Below are 11,455 nucleotides of genomic sequence, written 5' to 3'. Positions count from 1 at the left end.
TGCTCTCACATAAGTGGCAAATGGATGGATTTAAAGCTAAAAATTAAATAGGATAGGGCAAAGGAAACCACATGTACAGAATCTGAAACATAAAAGAAATATGCTGTAATTTCGTTAGTCAAAATACATCGTCAATAATTCAGCTTAAATTTAAAGGATGTAAAATGCAATTTAGTCCAATAATAAAGTATGGTTAATTAAAATTTAAACTAAAGTATAAGAGTTATATTATATTTATACTAATACTTTAATAGAAGATAGTAAAAAACTAATGGAAGAAAGAAAATTAAAGTTACTAAATGCTATAAGGGAAGAAGGTAAAATAGTGAAATATGGTACTAATTAAAAAAAAGAAAAAAAAAAAAAACTCATGGTACAAATGAAATATTTACAAACCAATTCTATAGTAACTATGTGAGACAATTTTTTTCCATAATTAATATATGTATAATTTATTTTGATACACATTTTTTTATAAAATTAATTGGTCGATTTAGATTCGACTTTTTACAGGAAATCCCATGTTTTTAACATATTCTCGAAGTGCATATTTTTGAATCTTGCCGGTAGATGTCTTTGGAAGCTCTTCCTTGAAAACGACGGACTTTGGAAGCATGAAACCTGGCAGCTTACCTTTACAAAACCGCATTATCTCCTCCCCGGTTGGCCGAGGTTGCCCGCAATCATCCTTTAGAGTCACAAATGCGCACGGCGTCTCCCCCCAAAACTCATCAGGCCGTCCCACTACCGCGGCCTCATTCACTGCAGGATGCAAGTACAAAGCCGACTCCACTTCCACGCTGCTAATATTCTCTCCGCCACTAATGATGACGTCTTTTGACCTGTCCTTGATTTCGATATACCCATCCGCGTGCATCACTCCTACATCGCCGGTGTAAAACCACCCGTTTTTAATGCATTTGGATGTTGCCTCAGGGTCCTTCAAGTAACCCAACATTAAACACGCACCTGTAGATGAGTGTGTGAGTTTTTGTTCTTAATAATAATAATAAAGAAAAATTAAACACCCACCTCTCAACACTATCTCTCCCTGAGTCAACCCGTCATGAGGCACACTCACTCCCGACTCAGCATCCACAATATCCACCGCAGTCATCCCAATGGTTCTAACCCCCTGTCGCGCTTTTAATCGAGCTTTTTCGGTCGCTGGCAACCGCTTCCATTCGCTCTTCCACGAACACGAAAGGGCAAGCCCAGTCGTTTCCGTCAACCCATACCCATGGGTCACATCAAACCCTAGAGACTCTGCCCGTAACAACACGGCAGCAGGCGGTGGCGCGCCTGCGGTCAAAAGATGAACCGTGTGGCTTAACGGCTCACCATTCGATAGCATATTTAGCACTACCGGTGCGCCACACATGTGTGTCACGTGATGAGTATGAATTGCTTTGTATATGGTGGACGCATCAAATTTACGGAGACAAACATTGGTGGCACCAAGCGCAGCCATACCCCAGACGTGACTCCACCCATTCGCATGAAACATTGGTAGGGTCCACAAGTATACCGGTTGTTTAGGGACCCCCCACTCCAGGAGCGAATCCATAGCTACGATGAAAGTGCCACGATGGCAGTGGACCACACCTTTTGGTGCGGAGGTAGTCCCCGACGTGTAATTTAACACTAATGGGTCCCAATCACTTTCGGGTCGGACCCAAATGAATCCCGGATCCCCAGCCTCCACCATAGCTTCATAAGTATTAATAAATTTACCTACAAAGTGGAAATTAGTATAATATTTAATTATTTTGGAGTAGATTTAGTGGATGTGTGTACGTTTACTATTAATTTTTTTTTACCTATAGGTAAAGATACTGGTCCGTCATCTGCAATTAGGACCAGTATCGGGTGAGGACAATGATCCGGAAGCAAAGAAATGGCTTCTTGGATGACACGAGTGAGCTGGTAATCAATGAACAGGAGTTTACACTCGCTGTGTTGGATTATGACGGAGATGGAACGTGCATCCAAACGGGTGTTGATCGTGTTGATTATTGCGCCGGTCATGGTGATAGCATAGTGAAGCTCGTATATAGCGGGGATGTTGGGAGCGAGGACTGAAACGACGTCGCCTTTTCCGATGGAGAGACGGGAGATGGATGAAGCTAGTTGGAGACATCTACGATAAGTTTGGGTCCATGTGTAAGTGAGATTGTTGTATACTATTGACGGAGAGTTGCCGTATACGGTGGCCGCCCTCTCAATGAATCCGAGAGGTGTGAGAGGGCTTGAGTTTGCACAGTTGGGCTTCTTCAATGCATCCATTTTTTTTTTTTTTGTTGCAGAAGTAGATTAAGAAGAAGAAGAAGAAGATACGAAGTTATGAAGTGAGTTTGGTTTGATGTCAACTTCAACTTTTATATTGAAGTAAACGCAAACACATTTACTATTTTATTTGATAAAATAGTTTTGATATGGACATATGGTCTGTACGTTTGAAATATTTGGCCTTATAAAGTAAATGTGAAGTAGAGAAAGTCAAGAAAATGTAATTTACCTCAAGGCTTTTTTTGACTAAAACCAACGTATTTAAATATTTTTATGTTAAATTGTTCAATTAGTCATTTCATTTCAATAAATAATGAAGTTAAAAAAATAAAAAATTAATATCAGATAATGTTAGGTGGAAGACTATTCATTGTTGATATAGTCATGATACACGTACGTAGACTCGATCTAATACCTCTTTACGGTCAACGCTAAATAAGATAATATATGTGTTGCCGTTCAAAAAATAAAATAATATATGTTAAATAAGAAAAAAATTAAAAATACAAAACAAGAACGAGTCTTCCATCACCTACTCCTAATCTTTATTCCAATGATATAGCACCAACGCATGCCGAAGAAACATCAAATTAATTCGGAGATTAGCTTTTGGTTTGTATCTCATCCAAATAATGTTAATCTTCTTTTGAACTCGATAAACAGCTACATCAATCATAAAAAAGAACGAAAACTTCCAAAGATATGTCAGGTAGTAACTCAACATCAATCATTACTCATATTTAATATAGAGTAAACTGCAATTTTACCCCCTGAGGTCCCACTGTTTGAGGTTATGTCGTAATTTTACCCCCCGGCTTCAATTTTGTTGACTGGTCTGTTGACTATTTTACCCTTTTATTTTACCCCCCAACGTTTGCTGTTATGTCGCATGTTTACCCCCTACCACCACTGCTACCGCCATTCACCACCACAACCACCATTGCCACCTCCAGCCACCACCACAACTTAATATCCCTTTCATATATTACACCACCACTACTTCCGTCACCGGAAACCTCTCAATTTCCTCTCTGTTTGAAGCAATAGTCACCGGAAACCTCTCAACTTCCGTCACCTAAATCTTCTTTCTATTAAACCCTAAATTTAAAGGAGATGATGCAGTTCTCACACCATAATCCTCTGAAATGTGACTTTTAGTTTGCTATTAAGACAAAATTAACAACAGTAGATTGGATTTTGGAGTTTGTGAATTGTGAAACTGGTTGAAGATAATGTGATTTCAATTGGTTAATTTGATAGTTGTTAACTTGTTGTTATAGCATGTATAATTGATGTTACAGTTGAAAACTTTTAAAAACAGCATAACGTTTACATTTAAAAGTCAACTGTTGAAAACTTGTTTTGATCTCAGACTTCAACCCTTGTCACACTATCCGGTGACTTGAACTCGAGGTTGAATCGTTGTTTGTTTAAGCTATTTTGAGCTGTTTATTGCTGCTTTGCTGAAGATAATTTTATAAAGATTTATTTGTTGTTTTGTTTTACAAACCGATCCAGAGTCAAACGACTCACGGCCGAGCTGACGGTGGCGTCGTCTTCTCCGAAGGTAACCTTCATCTTCGACATTTAATTGCTTAAGTTAACAGTGTAATTAGGTATTTATGTCATCTGAAATTAATATCTTTGAGGTGGGATACAAGCCACAAGTATAAGAAACCACTATGATAGATTGTTTGCTGTATGTTTTGTTTTTTATTTTTCTTTTATTGGTTTAGAAGCTCTAGTTTTGAATTTAATATCTGGGTTTCATTAGTAGTGAAATGATACAATTAATATGATAGATATTTATATTAACACCTCATCCATTGACTATTAGTTTCGATATATGAATATCCTCTGTTTCAATCTTGTTTTCTGCATCACCAATGTATGATTTTGGAACATAGTTTTGGCGATCCAGTATCTATCCTCAATGCCAATTTATCTAAACACCTCGTTTTCTATGCAGAGGTTTGGCTGGAGCTGGCAGTGGTGGTTGTGGTGGTGGCTGGAGCTGGCAGTGGTGGCAGTCGTTGGAGAAGATGACCGGAGTTGCAGGTTTCCGGTGACGAAAGTAGTGGTGGTGTTATATATGAAAGGGATATTACAGAGTGCACAAAATAGGTTTCCAGTGACGGAAGTAGTGGTGGTGTTATAATGAAATGGCAGTGGCGATGGTTGTCTGTGTTATGTGAGGGAGAAGAAGAAAAGGGGTGAGGGTGGTGAATGGATGTGGCAGTGGTGGTTGTGGGAGGTGGCTGAAGGTGGTAGTGGTGGTTGTGGTGGTGAATGGCGGTGGCAGTGGTGGCCGGGGGTAATATCACAGAGTGCACAAAACACAGGGGGTAATATGAAAGGGTATTATAGTCATTTCAAGTTATAGTCAACAGATTAGTCAACAAATTTGAGGCCGGGAGGTAAGGTTGCAACATAACAGCAAACAATGGGGGGTAAAATTACAATTATTTCCTTAGAGGGGGGAGGGGGGGGGGGGTAAGGGTGCCAATCACCCCTAACCACAGGGTGTAAAATTGCAGTTTACTCTTTAATATACTACTATCTCATCCTTCTATTTTGTTACTTCATTTATCAGTTTCTTTATTACTTAGTTTACCAATGACTGATTTTTTTCCTCTTGCTCAATTGTTGATTGTTAGGCTGCACGGTATGGAACCGTCGCCCAGGCCGTCGTGGATCGTCGCCGGCGTCGAATCATCCCGCCCCCTCCCGTCACCGTCGAGGACGTCGAGTTGCGGACGGTCAAGACGGTCCAAGCTGCTGGGCCCCCCTTCGTTTTTGACTGGTAAAAATAAAAAAAAATAAAATAAAATAAGAAATAGAATTGAGTTGTGGGTTGAATCGGAGTCGCCGGAAATTCGCCGGATAAACCGAACGGAAAAACGTTGGTGAAGAAGACAGGTTCTTTCTTCAAGGTTGTTTCTTTATTCTTTTTTTTTTAGTGGTGGGCCCCCTTTCATTTTAATCAAATTCTTTGTAAATTACACATATGGTCCCTCTGATTTAGATCAAATTCTTGTTTGGTCCCTAAAGTTATTTATTTTTGAATTTAGAAATTAGTTAAGTCTATGTTTTTTTAAGTGTTATAGTTTTTTTTTTGGTTTAAATTTAATAGTTTTTAAGTTTAGTTTTTAATTTTTTTTAATAACAGTAGGTTTTTTTAAGTTTAGTTTTTAAGTTTTTAAATTTAATAATTTTTTAATTCTTCACAGTTAGTTTAGTTTAAGTTTTTTAATTTTTTAATTCATAACAGTAAGTTTTTTTTTATTATTTTATATGTTGTAAGGTTTGTTTTGTTTATTTACTTTTATTTGTTTGTTTTTTTATAGGTAATAACCAACCGGGTGACGGGTTTTGGTCCAAGGTATTGACCAAGTTTCTCGCCATGATGGACCAAGGCCCGTATAGAGATATCGACTCGGTTTCCTCGAAGTGGTGAAAATTGAACTCGGCCGTTAATCGGTTTTGCGAGGAGTATAACAAGTTATATACAAGTGACCGTCGTAGCGGGTGGAACGACGAAGATGTGTTCAAAATGGCATTGGAAAAGTATAAGCAAAATAATCATGGTTCCAACTTTCCTCACGTTCGCGCGTGGATGGTTCTAAAAAACGACCCAAAATGGGCGCCCATTCCTAACGAGGTGGCGATGGCGAAACGCCAAAAAACATCGGAAACGGGTAGTTTAAGCGCCGGTGGATCGGACGCGAGGTGTCACATTAACTTAAATGATGACGCCGACTATGACGAAGACGAGTATAACGTACGTGAACCCGAGCGTCCACCGGGCCGAGACAAAACAAAAAAGGAGCGGGCCAAGGGAAAAGGAAAGGAAACGGTGGACCCGAACATGGTTGAGTTTATGGAACACCTAAAAGTGTACAACGACATATCGGCCCAAAAGTCGAAGGCGAAGGAGCGGGCCGTCGAAGAAAAAAGTCGTGCATCGGACGAGAAGTTAAAAGAAAAGGTCCGATTGTCGAATGAGAAAATCCTAATCTCCGATGAAAAAATTCGGCTTAAGGAATGGGAAATAATGATGATGAATGTCGAGAACGAACCCGAGCCGAAACGTTCGATGTTGAAAAAACTACAAAACGACATCATGAAAAAGCATCAAATTATTTAACTTTATGTTTATTTTTATTAAGTCTTTTTTTTTAAGTTTATGTTTTTTTTTTAATATTTATGTAATGTGTGTTTAATATTAATGAAAATATTTTATTAGTATATTTGTCAAATGTTAAAAAAAATAAAATAATAAAAAAATAAAAAAAAACATAAAAAGTGTTGAAGGACTATGACTAGGATCATCCTACCATGCCTTCTAGTTTTGGAGGATGGACCATCTTAGTGAGGACTATGATGTGTCGCCTACGTGGCGGATCATCCTCCAAGGATGGTCCATCACCATACCATGTAGTCTTATGTTGCTTGACTTTAGCTTTTTGAAGCTTGTTTCAATATTATATCTCACTTCTTATATATATTGTGTTCAAATCCAAGCCATGTTCAATTTAATCTCTGTTGTATTTGTACGGAGCTTCCGCCGTAACACACAAAATCCCACTAGTAATGTATAGAATAGATGACAAAGAAGTTTATATTGTAAAGAATTTATATTTTATTAGACTATGATAAAGACAATATTTATCAAACTATATGATATAAGTATGCTTGAAATTTTGTAATTTGTAATGTTTTTTTTTAAATATATATTTGTTTTAAATTACATAAATATTTTGTAATTTGTATTGTTTTTTTAATATATATATATATATATATAGAGAGAGAGAGAGAGGAAGTGTAGGATACAAATCCCCTAATCGTACATTATATACGCGAGTTTATTGGCCGTACACGTGTCCTGATTCGTTTTTCACTCATAAGGTTAAATCAGACAATTCATTCAATCATCTAAGGGCAAAATCGTCTGTTCATTCAATCAGCGAGAAGTTCGTTACACTAATATCCCGGTAATTATTATTCGAATCAGTTTCAAATTTTTCATAATTCTCAAATTGAAGTTTTCGTTCTTCTGCATTAGGGTTTGATTAAATTGTTTTTTTCAATGGATCCACAGAGCAGCACCAGACGAAACACAGATGTTGATTTTGAAGAAGCTCGATCGATCGGTGATCAGGTTCAATTATCTGCATATCAGAGAGTTACGATTGATGGTGCTTTAAATCCGGAACCTGCAAATCCAAATCGAAATGCAAATACAAGTGGTGTAAATGAGTGTTCGAATGGTAATTATGTTAATTCAGATCTTTAAATTGTTCGTAGATTTGTTTTGTTTAATCGTAGTAATGATTTTGCATTGTTGTAACTGATTTGAAGTTTGAATGTTGAGCATAATTGATATGAAAGCAATTTGTATAAGTTCACATGTTATGAGTCTGGCAATTCGCATGTGATGTTTATTCTAAATGCTGATTTCGCATGTTATGATGATATAAATCGCATGTGTAGAAATATTTATCAAAATGGTGATTTTCGCATGTTACGAGTCAAACAATTCGCATGTGTTGTTGTTCTTATGATGAAATTATAGAGTTCTTAATATATCGCATGTTACTAGTCCGATAAATCGCATGTGTTTTCCTTTTTTTATTTGATTTATTTAGATGAAAGGCTGTACACTCCGGAGGTTGAACCAACAGCTACACCTGTGGTTGGAATGCAATTTACCTCAATTGAACAAGCATACGTGTTTTACCAAACATATGCTAAGTTAGCTGGTTTTTCTACTCGGAAATGTGGTGAAGTGCACAATGGTGGTATAACCAAAAGTAAGTATTTTGTTTGTTCTAAAGAGGGACATAAGCCATTGTTTATTGACGATGCTTATTTGAAGTCAAAAAAGCCATTCAAATCAAGGAACAGGGGGACCATTAGAACTGGGTACAAAGCTCAACTTATGATTTGCACGGTGGATGGTAGATTATATACAGTAAAGAGATTTGTTGATGGCCATAATCATAAGTTTGTATGCCCACACGATATTCATATGCTGTCAGCGTAAAGACAATTGTCAGATGTCCAGGAGGAGATGATATGGGAACTAGGCACTTTAAACCTTGGCCCTGTCAAAGCTTTTCATATAATGAGGAAACGTTACGGTGGTTTCGAGAATGTTGACGCCACGGTCGATGATTGTAAAAATTTTAGGACTCGAATTAACAGCTATATAGGAGAATATGATGCTGACATGGTGATTAATAGGTTGACCGACAAAAAACAATGATGACAAACGGTTAACTGGTTTGTTCTGGGCCGATGGGTTATGCAAGCGTAACTTTATGGAGTTCGGGGATGTGATATCGTTCGATGCAACTTTCAAGATAAACAAGTAAGTGTTACATAAAATGGGTTTTAATTATTTTCTCATGTTATATGATTTCATAAACTTGCAAAATCGCATGTTAATATACATTGAAGATTAGGTGATGAGTATATCGCATGTTATACTGTATATTTCGCATGTTATGTTTTGTCTATTTCGCATGTTACAATGTGTACTTCGCATGTGTACTTAATCTTTAATTATATGGAATTCCAGGTACAAGATGGTGTTTGTTCCGTTCACTGGGATTGACAACCACTGTCGAAATGTAACCCTTGGAGCTGGATTGTTGGCATCGGAGAGCGTTGACTCTTACAAATGGCTTCTCAATCCATTCGTAAAGTCATTTGGACGGCAGCCGAAGGTTGTAGTGTCGGACCAAGACCCTGCAATGAAACAGGCTATTGAGGAGGTTTTTACTACCAGTAGACACAAATTGTGCATGTGGCACATAATGAAGAAAGTGACAGATAAGGTATAGCATGCTATATTGTCTTTCGTTAGCGTTTTTTTATAATATAGATATCATTATAGGCTGATATAAAAACCATTTATTGGTATACGTTGGACACGAGTTGTGCAATAATGATGAGTTTAAAAGGAGGATGTGCGATATTATATGGACTGATTCCATTGAGCCTGAAGAATTTGAGAGACAGTAGAAGTTGTTGATGATTGAATATGGTCTCACACAAAATAAATGGATTGATGATATGTTTGCGATGAGATACACGTGGATTCCGGCTTTTTACCGGCATGAGCCCATGTCTGGACTCATGCGAACAACTTCGAGATCAGAGAGCGAGAATCATTTTTTTGCCAGGTGGCTAATTCTCAACTCACTCTTGTAGAGTTTATGAATCATTTTGACGGTGCAATCACAGAAAGAATGATCATATTTCAAGATATACTGAGCCTGGTTATTGGAGCAAAACAACTTTGGAAAAAGATGCTGCTAAGATATATACCAGGTCTATATTCTTTGATCAGCAAACAGTGATTTATGGAACTATTACGGAATGTCTGCCGATGGACACCAAAATCGACGGTCCACAGATAAGGATATCATTGAAAGACTTTAAAGCTCATGGAGATGGGTTGTTAGAGGTAATATAGCATATATATTTGAAACATGCGATTTTGAAAACCCACATGCGAATTTCATACAAAACATGATTTTTGCATATGCGATTTTTGATGAACGGATACGATATTAAATGAATTCACTAAAATGTTTTTTAGACATGAGAAATTGTTCGTGTACACATGCGATTTTAAATTTTTTTTTTTGGTTTTCTTAGGTGTGGTTCAAGAATCTTGAAAATGATGTAACTGCACAGTGTAGCTGTTTGCGTTTTGAGCAATATGGGCTGCTATGTAAACACATCTATTTTCTTTTCAAGATGTTTGGTGTTAAAGAAATACCAAACAAATATGTTATGAAGAGATGGACAAAGGATGTGGTTCCGAATGAATTAAATGCGACGTTCTATGTAAAGGTGGATGATAAGGATGAGCAACACAAGGCTAAACAGATTGCTCGCGAAATCATCTACACATGGGAGTATTTGGTTAGCAATTTGATTTCCGACCTTGATCAACTTGTTTTAGTTAGGGATCAAATGAAGCAGATTAAAGAAAAAGTTGATCAGAGTCGTATAACCAAGCAGCTTGATCCAAAGTTTGACCGGTTTTCAAAGCTGATTGGTTACCAACAACCAGTAACTAATGCACCTCCTACTGTCCGTGTGCCGGCTGGTATAAGAAACAAAGGACGTGGCTCCCATAAAAGGATTAAATCGAAGAAGGAACAAATGATCAACCGCAAAGGAAAAAGGTCAAGGACATGTAGTGTATGCAACGAAAAAGGTCATGATATTCGGACTTGCGAGATACTTAAAGGCAAACAACAAAAGAAGATGAAGGGAGTCCAGATTGAAAAAGATCCCAGGCATAAAGCCAACGAGGTCAAAGACGATGAAGAGGAAGATGAGTTTGAAGATTACAGTAGAGGTAGTGATGATGGCAGTGAAGAAGATGAGTTGTCACACCCCAAAATATCAGAGCTGGCGTGACTGGACTGGTATCTTCATTGCACAGTGGAAGCAAAGAGCTAAGACTTCTAAACAATGAACTCCCGCTAAGTACTCGAAATCTCGTGGGTTCTCCTATTCCAACTGTTCCATAGTTTCGAAAAATGCAACCTGAGAAAGAACATGCGAAAAATCAACATAAAGTTGAGCCAGTTCATAGTTTGTTTTGAAAAAGACTGAAAACAAATCTTTTTGATACCGGTTTAAAAGTTGTTGAGAAAACATAATAGAATCATATTTCTCGGTATGTCATATGAAAACTGTGAGTCTAGCCCACGAGAGTCTTTGTGCATTGCACGAGAGAGAATAGGCCGAGCCCAAAAAAGTCTTTGTAAGCAGGACCAACACGTCCTCTTACTTGTACATAAGTTGAAAAACGTTACCAAGTTCATAAATACATGTATTATGAGTTTGCGTCAAATGAATATTAAGAACATTTGAAAGTTTTGAGTATCGAAAGTTGGTATGTAAGCGTCTATGAACCTAATAATCATTAATGTGTAGCTAAGACATTAATATGTGTGCCGAAATAGGAAGCACTCAACCCGGTAGACGATTTAAGTGTCGATTCACTTCGACACGGACACAAAAGCACTCTAAGTGGCCGCACAAGGACCCTGAGTGGGGCTCGCCCGTACCCGATAGATCTACCCCCTGTTCCGTGGTCCTTAAAAGGATTAATGGTGCCTAAGTTAGCGCCTATTCG

General features: G+C 37.7%; 2 protein-coding genes across 3 annotated transcripts; one reads left to right on the top strand and one right to left on the bottom strand.

The window, feature by feature from the left end:
- Window positions 1-357: 357 nt before the first annotated feature.
- On the bottom strand, window positions 358-2,348 carry LOC110909217 (probable acyl-activating enzyme 6). The gene is made up of 3 exons (XM_022154251.2): window positions 1,821-2,348; window positions 1,033-1,734; window positions 358-969 (listed from the first exon to the last, which is right to left on the bottom strand). Exons 1-3 carry the CDS (start codon window positions 2,284-2,286, stop codon window positions 494-496), a joined length of 1,644 nt encoding a protein of 547 aa, XP_022009943.1. The 5' UTR covers window positions 2,287-2,348; the 3' UTR covers window positions 358-493.
- A 2,367-nt stretch (window positions 2,349-4,715) lies between these two features.
- Window positions 4,716-6,486, top strand: LOC110909218 (caldesmon-like). 2 transcript variants are annotated; one of them, XM_035982810.1, is made up of 2 exons: window positions 4,716-5,092; window positions 5,637-6,091. In XM_035982810.1, exons 1-2 carry the CDS (start codon window positions 4,906-4,908, stop codon window positions 5,744-5,746), a joined length of 297 nt encoding a protein of 98 aa, XP_035838703.1. In that variant the 5' UTR covers window positions 4,716-4,905; the 3' UTR covers window positions 5,747-6,091. The 2 variants fall into 2 exon arrangements, with proteins under 2 accessions (XP_035838703.1, XP_035838702.1); XM_035982809.1 differs by having other exon boundaries at window positions 4,816-5,092; window positions 5,637-6,486.
- Window positions 6,487-11,455: the final 4,969 nt, after the last annotated feature.

The sequence above is a fragment of the Helianthus annuus genome, chromosome 14 (assembly GCF_002127325.2).
Source record: "Helianthus annuus cultivar XRQ/B chromosome 14, HanXRQr2.0-SUNRISE, whole genome shotgun sequence".
Taxonomy (NCBI): domain Eukaryota; kingdom Viridiplantae; phylum Streptophyta; class Magnoliopsida; order Asterales; family Asteraceae; genus Helianthus; species Helianthus annuus.
The sequence above is the reverse complement of the archived record's forward strand: the minus strand, read 5'-3'. Positions and strand labels throughout refer to the sequence as shown.

Excerpts from the sequence above, each read along its gene's own strand:
- LOC110909218 (XM_035982809.1), top strand. The coding sequence starts at position 5,843 with ATGGCATTGGAAAAGTATAAGCAAAATAATCATGGTTCCAACTTTCCT.
- LOC110909217 (XM_022154251.2), bottom strand. The coding sequence starts at position 2,286 with ATGGATGCATTGAAGAAGCCCAACTGTGCAAACTCAAGCCCTCTCACA. Across the intron at positions 1,735-1,820 it reads ACCAGTATCTTTACCTATAG|GTAAATTTATTAATACTTAT; the intron begins GTAAAAAAAAAT and ends TCCACTTTGTAG. Across the intron at positions 970-1,032 it reads GGGAGAGATAGTGTTGAGAG|GTGCGTGTTTAATGTTGGGT; the intron begins GTGGGTGTTTAA and ends ACTCATCTACAG.